Source organism: Muscardinus avellanarius (genome assembly GCF_963383645.1).
Source record: "Muscardinus avellanarius genome assembly, chromosome: 16".
NCBI classification, from domain to species: Eukaryota; Metazoa; Chordata; class Mammalia; order Rodentia; family Gliridae; genus Muscardinus; species Muscardinus avellanarius.
The window spans coordinates 52654966-52671868 of record NC_137802.1 but is presented as its reverse complement, the minus strand read 5'-3'; the positions used below and the strand labels follow the sequence as shown (position 1 = coordinate 52671868).

General features: G+C 47.5%; 1 protein-coding gene across 2 annotated transcripts; it reads right to left on the bottom strand.

Moving 5' to 3' along the window:
- Positions 1-738: 738 nt before the first annotated feature.
- VPS25 (vacuolar protein sorting 25 homolog) lies at positions 739-7586 on the bottom strand (the record flags this gene model as incomplete). Of its 2 annotated transcripts, none has more annotated exons than XM_080713316.1 (6): positions 739-851; positions 3952-4027; positions 4883-4971; positions 5339-5392; positions 7117-7262; positions 7465-7586. In XM_080713316.1, the coding sequence occupies 6 exons, from the start codon at positions 7515-7517 to the stop codon at positions 739-741; spliced, it is 531 nt and encodes a 176-aa protein (XP_080569442.1). The 2 variants fall into 2 exon arrangements, with proteins under 2 accessions (XP_080569442.1, XP_080569441.1); XM_080713315.1 differs by having other exon boundaries at positions 5339-5416; positions 7465-7517.
- Between the last annotated feature and the right edge of the window lie 9317 nt (positions 7587-16903).

Sequence of the window (16903 nt, the reverse complement as noted above, 5' to 3'; positions counted from 1 at the left end):
CAGGGCTCAGTCTGTCCCCAAGCTGTGTTCCATCAGCACTCCTCCACACAGCCCACCCGGCAGATGTAAAACCACAGGCCGCGCTGCCTGCTGGATCCAGAGGCCCTTTTCCTTTACAAAGGCCACCGCCTTCTCTCCTTTTCCCTTGGCTGACTGGAACTCACTCAGGTGGAACACATCACAGCCCTCCCAACCCCATCCCAGAAGCAACAACATGCAGGCAGTGGGAATTGAGATTTTAATATCATAAATCAGTGTTGGCCCCACCTCTCACTGCCGGGCCCATTCCTGGGCCTGTCTTCATAGTGCCTGGAAGGCTGCCTGCAGCCAGGGCGTCCCCATCCCCTAGGAAGGACCAGCACCAGCCTGAGAAGGGGGGCAAGAGCAGCTAAGGGGGGAGGAGAGAGAAGGTGTGTGTGTGAGTGTGTTTGTGTGTGTGTGTGTACATGTATGAACACAAGTGTCAGGTTTACAGACCCTGGCTCAGGGACAGTCTAGGATGGGAAAGGAGGTAGGGCAAGAAGAAGCACATCTTTTCTCCCTGACACCTTGGACTCCGTCTAGCCCAGGGACAGACATATGGAGTAAGTAAGCTACCCATCCCTGGGTCCCAGCTTTCAGAACTGGAGCCCTTTTGTGTCTGGTGGAATCACAGATCCAGTCTGTGGTGACACTAGGGCTGTCTCCTTTTGAAAGCCCCGGAGGGGTGGGAGGTAAGAGAAGAAAGACAGGTCTCTGCTAGAAGAACTTGACACCTCGGCCATCGCTGACGGTGATGATCTCAGCCTTGTGCTCCTGTTGTAGGGCCTGCAGGGCCCGGAGTAGGGTTGCCTCATCCAGCCCATGAAATTCTGGACAGGAAGAGATGGGCAATTAGGGACACTCCACTCCTTAGTGGACTGGGGAGCACAGCTGAGCAGGAAGCTGAGACCTCCAGAGCCAGGGCACTCATATGCCATCTATACTGCTGCAGCTGCCCACCCACACTTCCTCGGCACTCCTTAGGAGTAAGAGTGCAAGAAAGCCCGAGTCAAGCCAGGTGTGGTGGTTCACGCTTGTAATCCCAGGATTTGGGAGACTGAGACAGGAAGATCGAAGGTTCATGGCCAGCCTCAGCTACTTAGTGAGACACTCTGCAACTTAGTAAGACCCTGTTTAAAAATAAAAAATAACCAGAGCTGGGTGTGGTGGCGAACGCTTGTAATCCCCGCGCTTGGGACATGGCCAGCCTCAGCTACTTAGTGAGACACTCTGCAACTTAGTAAGACCCTTTTTAAAAATAAAAAATAACCAGAGCTGGGTGTGGTGGCGAACGCTTGTAATCCCCGCGCTTGGGAGGCGGAGACAGGAGGATCGCGCTGGTTCAAAGCCAGCCTCGCTGGCTTAAGAGACCCTGTTTCCAAATTAAAAAAAAAAAAAAAATGTCTGGGAGTGTAGCCTGGAGGTAGAAGGGCTTCCAGGAACCCCAATGCCACCAAAGGAAAAAAAAAAAAAACAACCTGCCACATGTGGTGGCGCACGCTTGTAATCCCCGCACTTGGGAGGCGAAGACAGGAGGATCGTGCAAGTTCGAAGCCAGCCGCACTGGCTTAAGAGACCCTGTTTCCAAATAAAAAAGTATAAAAAAATAGGTCTGGGAGTGTAGCCCAGAGGTAGAAGGGCTTCCAGGAACCCCAGTACCACCAAATAAATAAATAAATAAATAAATAAATAAATAAATAAATAACCAGGCATGGTGGCACACACTTGTAATCCCAGCATTTGGGAGGCTGACACAGGAAGATTGCGGTTCACGGACAGCCTCAGCTACTCAGTAAGGCCACCTTTTTTTTTTTGCAGGTCTGGGGATGGAACCCAGAAGCATTTGACCTCTGACCTACACCCCCTGCCCAATTTTTTTTATTCTTTATTTTGAAACAGGGTCTCACTAAGTTGTGGCAGGCCTCACTCAGTAGCTGAGGCTGTCCGCGAACCGCGATCCTCCGGTCTCAGCCTCCCAAATGCTGGGATTATAAGCGTGCGCCACCATGCCCAGCTAGTGAGGCCTTTTCAACTCAGTGAGACCCTGCTTCAAAATAAAGAATAAAAAATAGTGCTGAGGATGTAGTTCGGAGGTAGAATGCCCCTGGGTTCCATCCCCAGTAACACACACACACACACACACACACACACACACACACACACACACACACCATAATAATAATAAAAGCAAGCAAGTAAGCAAGCCTGCGTCAGCATGCAATGAGTTCAGGCTTATTTCCCCCCCTAGGTCTCCTGTAGCCTCAGCCCCCACAGCCCTCCCTCCCCTTGCTCCCACACTGTCTGATGCACATAAGTGACAACACTTGCTTTTAGGCCACAAAAAAGGACCCGACAACCGGCCCTAGGGAGGTCAGGGTTCCTGTCACGGACACTGACCCTGAACGCACATTTGCACAGTGTCGGAGGACCTATCCTAACAAAGTACAGCCAGCAGCCCTATCCAGGAGACCTAAAAGTCCAGCACTGATACCTGTTCTTTCAAGTAGAAAGGGATGGAGCTAGGACCAGGGGTGAGTATCTGGAGATATGGCAGGAGACTGCAGGGAGATGCGAGAAGCAGCAGGCAAGCCGGGACAGGCTTGCTCACCGCACCCCCCGCGAGGGCCCCTGCTGGAGTCAGGGAGCTGGCAATCTGAGGAAGCCTCCAGCTTTGCCCAGCCTGAGTGGTGGACTGAGCCAGGCTACAACACTGAAGTCATAAGGTGATGGCGGGGGTAGCAAGCAGAGGCCTGCAGGGCGAGGGGGCACGGCCAAGAGCTGTAAACTCTGCTGGGGCAGCCAGGGCCTGGCAGAAAGGGAGGCACTCCCGCTACCCCAGCAGGGACTGTTGGTGATCCTGGGGATCAGAATAAGGAGCCAGAGAGAAAGAGCTAAGAACGTGTTTACACTATGTAAAAATCAAAGAGTATACAAATCCTCGCCTGGTCAAAACCCAAAGTATTTAAATGGGCTGGGGGTGGGGCTGGGGGTGTTGGCCCAATCTCTTCAGCTGACGCCCACAAGTCTTGAGCCCTCTATAAGAATAAAGGGTGAAAGAGAGCCTGAGTCAGCAAGGAATGAGATTTCAGGCTAATCCCCCGCGCTGGCTCCTCAGTTGGCATCTCCAGCAGGAATTCTTAACTTTTCATGGGTCACACATGCCCTTAAAAATCTTATGATGTGAGCTCTAGCCCTAGAAAAATGCATATAAACCCACACAAACAAAATTAGGGTTTTTCTGTGTGTAAATTCAGGAGGTTTATGAAATCTCTGGATATCGGTTAAGAACTTCTGTATTATGGAACTTAAGAGGCAGAGAAATATTAAGTCTGAATATCAAACTCGAATTGGAGAAAAGCTATTTCTCTTTCCTTTTCTCTATTTAATTATTTATTTATTTTTAAATTTTTTGTACCATGGATTGAACTCAGGAGCATTCTACCTCTGAGTTATATCTCAGCCCTTTTTACTTTTTGTTTTGAAACAAGGTCTCACTAGGTTGCAGAGTCTCACTACATTACTGAGGCTGTCTTCAAACCTACCATCCTCCTGTCTCAGCCTCCCAAGTACTGGGATTACAAGTGTGTGCCATTACGCTCAGATGACAAAGGTTTCTTTTCTTTCTTTCTTTCTTTCTTTCTTTCTTTCTTTCTTTTTTTTTTTTTTTTTTTTGTGTGTGTGGTACTGGGGATGGAACCCAGGGGCATTCTGCCTCTGAGCAATACCTCCAAGCCCTATTTTTTATTTTTTATTTTGAAACAGGGTTTCACTGAGTTGCAAAGGGCTTCACTAAGTAGCTGAGGCTGGCTTCGAACCTACGCAATCTTCCTGTCTCAGCCTCCCAAAAGCTGGGATTCCAAGCGTGCGCCACCACGCCCGGCTTTGAGAGAGGTTTTTGATGACAAAACTGGAGGAAGGAAAAGGCATTACCCTCGTCTTCTGTGTCTTCCCCATTGGTCAGTTCGTACAAGGTGAACACAGAGTTATTCTGGCCACTCCTGGAAACCTGTGGATGCAGAAAATGAGGCTGAATAAGAACCAAGAAGGATGAAGCTGCAGCTCAGGGACAGAGCTCTTGCCTAGCATGCAGGCGCCCCTGAGGTCAATCCCCAGTGAAGGAGGGAGGTAGAGACTCCTGGGAGATGGTCAAGCTGCCAGATCCAAATGAATGGCACTTATTCCCAAACCAGGGCTGTCACTCCTGCAGAGTGACCCCAGAACCACAAACCCTACAGGTGCTATATTTATATGTGTACACACACATTTTAAACCACTCAACCACAGGCTTTCACGTGTCTGAAGAGTGGCCTCTTGGTTGGGTTGTTTTCCTGTTCAGGAATGGGCGGTGTGTGTTTGTTATATTTAGGTTGTTGATGCTTCCTCTCCTTCTCTCTCCCTTGGGAATATTTGGTGCTGGTGGTAGCTAAGAATCTGGGGTAAGAGTATTCTGTCCCCACACCCACACTGGCCCAGAATTGTCTCATTCACGTGGCACAGTAGGAGAAGGGCCCCAGGTTTTTTTTTTTTTTTTTTTTTTTTTTTGTTCCCTTCCTTTCCCCATTTATCTCCTGTGGCCAGAGGCTCCGGCCAACAATAGCATTCATGGTTCCCAGTACTGCATTCTCCAAACATAGCCTCGCGTAGCCTCTGGCCTCCTACAGGCAAAGAAAGGGAGGTTCTGTGTGGCCAGAGGAATTAAGTCACTGGGGGTATTTGCCTGGAAGACCTGCACTTCCTTTTTCTGCCCACTCCCCACTTTGCCAAGCCTGGATCTGGGAATACCAGCTATCAGCTGGGCACAGATAAAGTTCTCCTTTGCTTTGGGGACACTGCTTAGGACTTGGCAGCAGGATGGTCTCACCCACTGATAAATGAGTTTCCCCCATTCTTCTGGCCTCCGCCACATGATCAGGAAGCTAGACTTGTTCTTATCCAACCATTCAAGGTTCCCTGTAAAACAGATATTTATGAAACCATCATGCTCTAAAGAAGAGACAAAGAGGCAAATACCAGAGTTGGGACAGAGTGGAAAGACTGCTTTCAGAAGAGTATTTTATTATGACTATCTACAAGGCATCCTTTCTCCTCAGGTTAAGGGCACAGAGAGAAAAATTTCAATTTTGTGTACAAACTGGGGCAGGGGACCTGGAAACTGGGCTGTGTATTGCACACTTTGGCCTTCAAGCCAAGAGACAGAAAAAAGTGATTCGACAGGGGGAAAAACAAAACAAAACAAAACAAAAACAACCTATCCTAATCTGCCCTCAGGAAAACCTGAGTAGAAAGAAAAATAAGAAATCTGGGGAACTGAACCCACCTTTCTTCCTCAGTTCCTCTAATACAATCTGGATTGATTCCACAGGAAGCTTCCCTGGTTTAAGGTTAAGGGAAAAGCATATATGTTAATTCAGTTGGGTAAAAATCCTGAGCCAGTTCCAGGATGAGAATCACCTAGACCCCTTCTTCCTCTTCCCCCAAAACAGGTGCAATTTCTTTCCTTTTTTTTTTTTTTTTTTTTTTGCGGGTCTGGGGATGGAACCCAGGGGCATTTGACCTCCGAGCTACACCCCCTGCCCTATTTTTTATTCTTTATTTTGAAACCGAGTCTCACTGAGTTGCAGAGGGCCTCACTAAGTAGCTGAGGCTGTCCACAAACCACGATCCTTCAGGTCTCAGCCTCCCGAATGCTGGGATTACAAACATGCGCCACCACGCCTGGCTTATGTGCAATTTCTGAACAAGATATAAATTGGCATTTCCTGGGTATTCTGGTGCTTTTTTTTTTTTTTTCCCTCCAGTGCTGGGGATCAAACCCAGTGCCTCATGCATTAGATACTCTGGGGAAGAAGGTAAACAGAAACTCTTAGAAGAAAGAGCTGTAGAGCCAGGTGTGGTAGCGCAGGCTTGTAATCCTAGCATTTGGGAGGCTGAGACCAGAGGACTACCGCTGATGGACAACCTCAGCTATTTAGCGAGGCCCTTCGTAACCATCATCAGTGAGACCCTGTTTCAAAAACTAAAAAGACTAAAAAATAGGGCTGCGGGTGTCGCTCAGAGGTAGAATGCCCCTGGGTTCCATCCCCAGTACCACAAAAAAAAAAAAAAAAAAAAAAAAAAAGCTTTAGAAATGAACGGTATTGCCATTCCCCATCCTTTGTCCTCTTGCCTTCTTTCAGGCTTGATATTTTAGTGATGAATCAGGCAGCAAAAACAAATGACCTTCATTTCCTGGGTGAAGTAGAGTGGGTGGAGAAAATTATTAAAGGTAGTACCAGGACCAAGACTGTGGTGGTGCAGCATGCCTATAATCCCAGTACTTGGGAGGCTGGTGGTGCACATGCTTGTAAATCCCAGCATTCGGGAGGCTGAGACTGGAGGATTGCGGTTTGCAGACAGCCCAGCTACTTAGTGAGGCCCTCCGCAACTTAGTGAGACCCTGTTTCAAAATAAAGAATAAAAAACAGGGCAGGGGGTGTGGCTAAGAGGTCAAATGCCCCTAGGTTCCATCCCCAGATCCACAAAAATAAATAAATAATAAATAAATAAATAAATAAGGCTAGGGGTATAGCTCAGAGGTAGAATACCCTTGGGCTCAATCCCCATACCAAATACATAAAAAGGGCTCAGGATGAAAAGCTTGGGAGTCAGGCACATGCTTGTAATCCCGGTACTTGGGAAGCTGAGACAGGAGGATCGCAGGTTATAAGCCGGTCTTGGCAACTTAGTGAAGTTCTCAGCAACCTAGTGAGACCCTGTTTCCAAATAAGAACATCAGGCTTGGGGTGTAGCTCAGAGGTAGAATGCCTCTAGTTCAATTCCCAGTACAAAAAAAGAAAGAAAGAAAAAAAGAAAGAAAGAAAGAAAGAGAAGAAAAAGAAAAGCTTGAGACTTGGCCTCTGGGCAAGATCCTAAGACCTGAGCATTCATGATTGCCTAGGATAAGAGGGTAAAATGGTGTCTTGCTCTTTCCCAAGTCCAGTTTGGGTAGGGACCTGCCTATAGTGGGTAAAGGGCAGGGGGGAGGTGAAGTCTAGGCATGTGTACAAGTGTGGAAGCGCATGTGTGTGGGCTGTGGGAGAGCCTGAGGGAGGATACGCTGTAGCTTGACGTTGTTGAAGAGCGGGCTCTCCTGCGCTTCCATCACCGTCATGCAGGACTGTTTGTGCAGGCGGCAGAAGGACAGGACCAGCGAGCACCAGGCGGCCAGCTGCTTCTGCCGAGTGTCCACGTTCGGCTGTAACCTGCCGGGTGAAGGGAGTGGGGCGCAGAATTAGAGCGCGAGAGGCAGCACTTGCCCGGGGTCGCGTTTGGATGAGAAAGTGAGGGAGGATGGTGGTGGCCGGATCCTATCTCCCCATTCCCAAATGAAGCATCAGGGCTGAGCCCAGGACCCCGGGGAGGGTAAGGAAGGCACAGCGGGACTTCTCAGGGTCTAAGCCTCACGTAAAGAAGGGCGGGAAGCGATACTGCCACGGCCACTCGAAACTCATCGCCATCGTAGTAGCCCAGGAAACCCGGAACCTCCCGACAAGGGACTTCCGGTCTCCTCTTTTGCACGTCCGGGCAGAAAGCACAGCAGAAAGGTTCCGGACGTCTCTAGCAGCCCGACGGCAGGGATCCTTGTCACCAGCCAAGCCCCTACCACGATCCTCAAAAAGGTTTATCTTTCTGGACCTAAAATTCCCTGGAAAGTCTTCTGATTCAACGTCAAAAGAGAGTAATGAGTTCCCCATTGTGGCGCATTTTGTTAGTAGGACACAAATATAACCCAGATTTCCAGACATGCTTGTTTGTTTAGTGCTAGGCATCGTTTAACACTCCCAGCCGGGGGTGGTGGCGCACGCTTGTAATCCCAGTCCTTGGGCGATTCGCGGACAGCCTCAGCTACTTAGTGAAGCCCTCCGCAACTTAGACCCTGTTTCAAAATAAAGAATAAAAATAGGGCTGGGGGTGTAGCTCGGAGGTAAAACGCCCCTTAGTTCAATCCCCAGTACCTCCAAAAACAACACTCCCATCAATTACACTTTAAACTCCCCATGATTCCACAATCTCCTCGATTCCTATGCCCATGGACTCTACAATTCCTTGGATTCCTGCAATCCCCTTGGTAGTACGATTTCCAAGCCCTGGATTCCATAACTAATCTCAACACTGGGCTCTCAAGGCACCCAGTGACCATTTACATGTTTGTTTGTTTGTTTATGTATCTATTTATTTATTTTGGTTCTGGGGTTGAACTCGGGGGCATTCTACCTCTGAGCTATACACCCAGCTCTTTTTATTTTGAAACCGGATCTCCCTTAGTTGTTGAGTCTGGCCTTGAACCTGTGATCCTACTGTCTCAAACTCCTGAGTACTGGGATTACAGATGTGTGCTAACCCCTACCCACCCAGTGACCCTTTATTTGCTTTTTTATTGACTTCCTGTCACCCTCAAGGCATCTGTTCAATCTTCCTCACATTCATCAAGTTCCACCTGTCCCTGTTTCTCTGCTCTCTACAGATTGCTTTTGCACTTGCTCATGCTTTATGAGATTGAGGCCAGGCATGTGAACTCCTCTTTCCTTCACTCTGTCACCATGTTGGGTTCATCTCTCAAAAATTCCTCTCTAGCTGGGCGTGGTAGCACGTGCTTATAATACCAGGTTGAGACAGGAAGATTGCATGTTTGCGGCCAGCCTCAACAACTTAGTGAGACCCTGTTTCAAAATAAAGAAGAAAATAGAGGTAGAATGTCCCGAGTTCAACCCCAGTACCACACATACAGACAAAAATTCCTCTCTGTCAGGCATGGTGGCATAGGCCTGTAATCTGAGGACTTGGGAGGCTGAGACAAGAGGATCAAGTTCCAGGACAGCCTCAACAAACCTGTGAGGCCCTCCGAAACCTATATTATTATTATTATTATTATTATTTTATTTGGAGTACTGGGATTGGAACCCAGGGCATTCTACCTCCAAGCTATACCCCCGGCCCTTTTTAAAAATTCTTTATTGATATTTTATTTATTTATTTTTGCAGTACTGAGGATGGAACCCAGGAGCATTCTACTTCTGACCTAAACCCCCAGCCTGATTTTTTATTCTTTATTTTGAAACATGTCTCACTGAGTTGCAAAGGGCCTCACTAAGTACCTGAGGCTGTCCATGAACTCCAATTCTCCTGTCTCAGCCTCCCAAATGCTGGTATTACAAGTGTGGGCCACCACGCCCGGCTTTTATTCTTTGTTTCTAAACAGGGTCTCACTAAGTTGCGGAGGGCTTCACTAAGTGATTGAGGTTGGCCATAAATCTGTGATCCTCTGGTCTCAATCTCCCAGTACTTGTGCAAGTGTACAAGAGTGTGCCACCACACATAGCCCTCTGCAACTTTAGTGAGACTCTTTTTCAGAATAAAATAGTGCAAGGGGTATAGCTCAGAGTTAGAATGTCTCTTGGTTCATCCCTAGTAACACACACACACGCACACGCACACGCACACACACACGCACACACACACACACACTCCTCTCCACTTTTGCTTTTTCCTTTACAAAACCAACCTTTTAGCATATCTTCATGCCTCTCCTTTCCAACTTCCTCCAGGACTTCTCTACCATCTTATCTCTCTCTGTCTCCCTTTCCCCTGGCTCTTCTCCATTAGGCAATAAACATGTTCAGGTCAGCTGGCCGTGGTGGTGCACGCTTGGAATCCCAGTGAAACGGAGTTTCTTGAGAAGAAACTCGGCGTTTCCTTACCAGATTCTTTTTTTTTTTTTTTTTTTTTTTTTGTGGTACTGGGGTTCCTGGAAACCCTTCTACCTCCGGGCTACACTCCCAGACCTTTTTTTTTTATATTTTAATTTGGAAACAGGGTCTCCTAAGCCAGCGCGGCTGGCTTTGAACCTGAGCGATCCTCCTGTCTCTGCCTCCCAAGTGCGAGGATTACAAGTGTGTGCCACCACGACTGGCTCCTTACCGGATTCTTGTCTGTGGTGAGCGTAGAATGACACCCGCAGACTGCAGGAAGGGGAGTAAAAGATTTATTGGAAGCAGCAGGGAATAGGGAAAAGTGGCCGAACATCCCTAAGGGCTGTCAAAACTCTGAAGTCCAGCAGCTGCCTTCAGGTCACTACCCGCCGGGCCAAGTGCTTTCAGTTGCAAGCTGCTTTTCTCAAAGTTCACGCGATCTGCCAGAAAGGAATAGGTAAAGTGGCAGAACACCTCTAAGGGCTGTCGGGGCTCTGGTGCCCAGCAGCTGCCTTCAGGACAATACTTGAGGGTATCCCAAGCCAAATGCCTTCAGTTGCAAGCTGCTTTCTCCCAGAATCCACGCGATCTGCCAGAAAAGAGGTGCAGGTCACCCCTAGGAGCCCTGGTCGGCCTTGATGTCCAGTGGAGGCCTTCAGGTCACTACCCAAGTGTAGCCCAGGCCAAGTGCCTTCAATTGCACCCCACCTTCTCTCAAAGCTAACACGACCTGCGAGAGAGAGAAAAAGCTCCCCAACGGGGAGGGGTTCCCAGAGTAGGTAACCGTTCTGGTGACTGCTCTAGGGGTTTATATATCTCTGCATGTCCTCTATTGCTTGGAGTTTGGGAGGCAGTTCTTAAAGTTTGCATAGTGTATTTGCATGTCCTTTGAGGGTCTCCTTTCAGTAGGGGTGTCAGACTTGCTCCAGTGATGTCTCCTGGGTTTCTTGATTAGTAAACAGATGGTTTTGTGAAGCTTTGGTCATTCTTATCTCTGAACCTTGGAAGAGCTGGTCTCTTTTAGGAGCCTTGGAAGTTAATTAGTATTCGTTGCCCCTCAGGAAATTAAGTTTTTCTACGGAGGCCTCTTCCCTATCTGCCTACTTCCCTTCTACCTCCTCACCAGTGCTTGGGAAGCTGAGACAGGAGGATTGCACAGGTTCGAAGCCAAACTCGGCTACTTATAGTGAGGCTCTCAGCAACTTAGTGAGACCTTGATTCCAAATAAAGTATAAAAAATAGGTCTGGGAGGTAGAAAAAGCCCCTGAGTTCCACCCTCAGTACCACAAACAAACAAACAAACAAACAAACAAACAAACAAAACAGCAACAACAACAAAAACATGTTCAGGTCATCCCCATTTAAAAATATGTATTGCCAGCCGGGCATGGTGGCACATTCTTGTAATCCCAGCATTTGGGAGGTTCAGACAGGAGGATTGCAGTTTGCAGACAGTCTCAGCTACTATTTAGTGAGGCCCTATACAAGTCAGTGAGATCCTGTTTCAAAATAAAGAACAGCCGGGCGTGGTGGCGCACGCTTGTAATCTCAGCATTCGGGAGGCTGAAACCTGGAGGATCGCAGTTCGCAGACAGCCTCAGCTACTCAGTGAGGCCCTCTGCAACTCAGTGAGACCCAGTTTCAAAATAAAGAATAAAAACTAGGGCAGGGGGTGTAGCTCGGAGGTCGAATGCCCCTGGGTTCCATCCCCAGACCCACAAAAAAAATAAAAATAAATAAAGAACAGCCAGGAAAGTGGTGGCACACACTTGTAATCCCAACATTCTGGAGGCTGAGACAGGAGGATCACAGTTCGCAGACAGCCTCATGTACTCAGTAGAATGCCCCTGGGTTTAATCCCCAGTGCCATAAAAAATAGGGCTGGCGCCGGGCATGGTGGTGCATGCTTGTAATCCCCGCGCTTGGGAGGCTGAGACAGGAGGATCGCGCAGGTTTGAAGCCAGCCTCAGCTACTTAGTGAGGCTCTTAGCAACTTAGCGAGACCCTGTTTCCAAATAAAGTATAAAATAGGTCTGGGAGTATAGCCCGGAGGTAGAAAGCCTCTGGGTTCCACCCCCAGTACCACCAAAAAAAAAAAAAAAAAAAAAATAGGGCTGGGGATAAAGCTTGGATGTAGAATGCCCCTCCGAAAAATGCTCCTCAGAGGTAGAATCCCCCTGGGTTCCATCCCCAATACCACACACACACACACACACACACACACACACACACACACACACACACAAAAAAAAAAAAAAAAAAAATTATTGGCTGCCAGGCATAGTCGCACAGGCCTATAATCCCGGTACCTAGGAGGCTGAGACAAGAGAATCACAGGCTTAATATCAGCTTGAGCAACTTGGTGAGGCCCTGTTTCAAAATAAAAAATAAAGAGGGGCTGGGAATGTAGCTCAGAGGTAGAAAGGCCCTGGGTTCCATCCCTCGTGCCAAAAAAAAAAAAAAAAAAAAGTACCGCCCTTGACCCCGCCACTTCAGTCTTCTGCCTGATCGCTAATCTTCTCCTCACTCAAGTTCATCTATCATTATGCACAGCTCGTGGTCCACACAGTGACCAGCAAATATTTTTTGAATAAGTGAGTGAACTATTCCATTGATAATGCTTTCTCAAACATCACTATGGATTCTTTGCCTCCATGAGAACTGGGGATTGAACCCAAGGCTGTTCTACCTCTGAGCCCTATTTATTTTATTTTTTATTTTTAAACAGGATCTCACTAAGTTGTGACTCTGGCCTCAAACCTGCAATCCTCCTCTCTCAAGCTTCCCTCGTACCGTTATTACAAGCATGTGCCACTGTATGCAGCTCTCCTCATTCTTTAAGGGTCTTTAAAGGTGAGTGTTTCCTGAGTCAAACCTCAATCTTCTCTTCAGTATACCTTCTCTATTAGAGCTCGCATCCTTCCTGTGGATTCATATTGCATTTCCATGCAGAAGACTCCAGAATCTATATTTCCAAATCTAACCTCTTTCCAATACCACCACTCTTATCTAATTCTTTTTTGTGTGCGTGCAGTACTGAGGATTGAACCGAGGAACATTCTATCTCCAAGCTACTCCTCAGCCCTATTTTTATTCTTTATTTTCAAATAGGGTCTCACTAAGTTGCGGAGGCCTCACTAAGTAGCTGAGAAGACTGGCCTTGAACTTGTGATCTTCCTGTCTCAGCCTCCCAACCACTGAGATGACAAGTGTGCACCACCAAGCCTAGCTTTACTGGTGTGTAATTCTTTGTGGAATGTCACAGTTTGTTCTACTGTTACCTCGTAGTGTACGACCTTTTCTTCAAACAATGTCTCCTAATAGCCCTTTTTTTTTTTTAACCATTACTGCCCTCATTGCCCCAGTAACACAGTTTAAACTCTGAGGCACCCTTACTTCTCCTCTTTCGCCCCCTCATATCCAAGTCCTGCTAATATTCTTCCATTTGTAGTATTCTTGACTCCAGTTTTTTTTTTTTCTATTTCCCCATTCAACACTCCTTTGGTCTGTGTCATCATTCTTTTTTTTTTGTGTGTGTGGTACTAGGGGTGGAGCCAGAGGCTTTCTACCTCCGGGCTATACTCCCAGCCCTGTGTTTTTATATTTTATTTGGAAACAGGGTCTCACTAAGTTGCTGAGAGCCTCACTAAGTAGCTGAGGCTAGCTTCCAACCTGTGCTATCCTCCTGTCTCAGCCTCCCAAGTGCGGGGATTACAAGCGTGCGCCACCACGCCCGGCTGTCATCATTCTTTAAGCCTTGATTATTGCAAATATTTTCAAATCTCTCTCCCTTTCTGCTCTCTCAGCTAGGGAAGGCTCCCCATCTACCACCTTGCCATTTGCCCACTCTCCGCCATCCCCCTGTGATCGCGCCTGTGACCTTCAGCCAGATGCCATCCCTCCTTCCTTTGCATTTGGATAACTTTTGGGTTGTATCACTTGCCCGACTTTCATACATTCTGTTCTCTTTGTTTACTTGTCCAAATGTCAACTTCCCTGCTAGATGAGAACCACTGAGGCCAGAAACCAAACTCTAACCTACCTTTTCAACACAACACACAGTGTCTTATGCTAGCAGGCCCCTGATGCACATCAGTAAAATGCAATGAAGGCAAATACGTGGCAAAAGGAATAGATAGATCCTTGGGGAAGACAGATGTATTCATGGAAACTGAGCAAATATTTGTCTCAGCTGAAAGCTCAAAATATCCTTAGGGAACAGGTGTGTCTCTAGAGAAACAGATGTTCCCTGAGAGAAATGTCTCTGAGAATGAACAGGTACATTCCAGGAAGTGCAGGCATGTATCTATGGAATAGACAGGCGTGTCACAGGGGATGGGTACACGTGTACTCGGGGAAGCAGATAGTTCAACGAGGAGGAAAGTCTCTGGAGAGGCGGAGGCTAAAGCTGGGCATGGTGGCACAGGCTTGTAATCCCAGTACATAGGAGGCTGAGACAGGAGGATCAGAAATCAGCTCAAAGAAACCTAGTGAGACCCTGTTTCCAAATAAATAAAATTGGGCTGGGGGTGTAGCTTGGAGGTAGAATGTCCCTAGGTTCATTCCCTTACTACCAATGAATAAACACATAGGCTGGAAGTGTAGCTCAGAGAATGCTCCTGAGTTCAATCCCCAGCTTCACAAAAATAAATAAATAAAATAAAAATAAAGTTGGGAGCTGGGCGTGGTGGTGCATGCTTGTAATACCCGCGCTTGGGAGGCGGAGACAGGAGGATCGCACTGGTTCGGAGCCAGCCTCGCTGGCTTAAGAGACCCTGTTTCCAAATTTAAAAAAATAAAATAAAATAGGTCTGGGAGTGTAGCCTGGAGGTAGAAGGGCTTCCAGTAATCTCAGTGCCACCAAAAATAAATAAGTAAATAAATAAATAAAATAAAGTTGGGCATGTAGCTCAGAGGAAGAATGCCTCTGAGTTCAATCTCCAGTACCCCAAAGGGGTGGGGGCTGAGGTTGACACAAGGAATAGACAAACTTTGTTCCATGAAGAACAAAGTTGTGAGCCGAGTGTGGTGGCGCAAGCTCGTAATCCCGGCATTTGGGAGGCTGAAACCGGAGGATCACAGTTTGAGGACAGCCTCAGCTACTAAGTGAGACCCTCTGCAACTTAGTGAGACCCTGTTTCAAAATAAAGAATAAAACAATAGGGCTGGGGGTATAGCTTGGAGATTGAATGCTCCTGGGTTCCACCCCAGTATTGCAAAAAAAAAAAAAAAAAAAAAAAAAAAAAGGAACAAAGTTGTTTTGTAGGTGTATTTGGTGACCTTGCAGGTACATCCCAGGGAGGGGGGTAGATGACGGTTCCCTGATGAGAACTGGGCTTTATTGTTCAGGGAACATTATTCATATACAGAAATAGTTGCAGAGAAGGGCAAGGTAAGTCTCTAGAAAGCAGAAAGGTAGCCAGTTCTCTGGAGGCTGAGACAGAAGGATGAATGGCAGGTTGGTGGTCAGCCTCATCAATTTCCTGAGGCCCTCCACAACTTAGTGAGACTCTGTCTCAAAACAAAAGAATAAAATAAAATAGGGTTGGGCATGTAGCTCAGAGGTAGAAAGCTCCTGGTCCAATCTCCGGTACAACAACAACAACAACAACAACAACAACAACAACAACAAAAATAATTAGAAAGTTAAGTGTGGTGGAATATACCTGTAATCCCAGTACTTGGAAGGCCAAGATAGGCATATCATAGGTTTAAAGCCAGCCTGGCAATGTAGCAAGATTCTCAGCAACTTTGTCAGACCTTGTTTCCAAATATAAATAAATAAATAAATAAATAAATAAATAAATAGGGCTAGGGATGTAGCTCGAAGGTTGAATGTCCCTGGATTCCATCCCAAGAACCACACACATGCACAAATACACACATACACAGTAGAAAGGTATCTTTTAATTTATTGGTACTTGGGATTGAACCCAGAGGCATTCTACCTTTGAGCTATGCCTTCAGACTGGTATTTATTTATTTATTTTGCAGGTCTGGGGATGGAACCCAGGGGCATTCGACCTCCGAGCTACACTCCCTGCCCTATTTTTTATTCTTTATTTTGAAACTGGGTCTCACTGAGTTGCAGAGGGCCTCACTAAGTAGCTGAGGCTGTCCGCGATCCTCTGGGTCTCAGCCTCCTGAATGCTGGGATTACAAGCATGTGCCACCACGCCCGACTCAGACTGCTTTTATTTCTTACTTGGAAACAGTCTCCTTAGGTTGCTGAGCATCTCATTAAATTTCTGAAGGTAGCTTCGAACCTGAGATCCTCCTGTCTCAGCCTCCCAAGTTGTGGGGTAACAGGCATGTGCCACCATGCCCAGTGTAGAAAGGTACCTTAGGGAGTATTGTATTGTGTCGATGTTTTAGGAAGCCAATAGAAGGGCCCAGCTAAAAACTAATGGTTCCTATGGAGACAACAATTCTCAGAGGCCAGGACCTCCTCGGCTGTGGGCTTCTTCTAGCTCACAGATATTGTCCGGTTGTTGACTTTGGTGGACACCAGGGGGCAGTGTTCGGTCATGCTGTAGGCCACACCCTGGTCCAGGACAATGTAGGAAGAACAGGGACCCTGAGGGGGAGTGGGGAGCCCCCACTGCCTTTGGCCTCAATCCTGAGGTCCTTAGGGATAGATTCTTGTTGCTAGTCAGGTTTCTTCTTCCCAGGCCCTAGAAGTAAACTGAGGCATGGAGGATGGGGAAAGCAGGGTTCCAGGATGGCCTCCCTCTCTTCTTGCAGGAGACACAGCAGAGCTTTCTCCTATCCCTCCCCCCTCGCCTCCCCAGTCAAAGGCCCCCAGCTGCTGTCCAGACCGGAAGGGAGTCTCTTCCTGCACATTTCCTGGAGCTGGGTTTGGATAGGGGCAGGAAAGGCCCCTCCCTGAGGGGAAGTACAGGGGCATGGCTCCTGTGGGGGTGGGGAGCAGGTGGAGGAATAGAATAGTGAGGCCAGCTAGATTCTTCCAGCTCTGCTACCCAGAGATGACGGCTGCAAGTCTGGCACTGATTTTGGGAAGGACACAGTCCCCACTAGGATGGGGTAAGGAACATTGTACAAAACATAAGTTTTATTTTGAAGATTACAGAACTTATGTCATGGTCCACTTGGCTTTCTCTCTCACCACGGACCTGCATGCGGTGGGGGCGGGG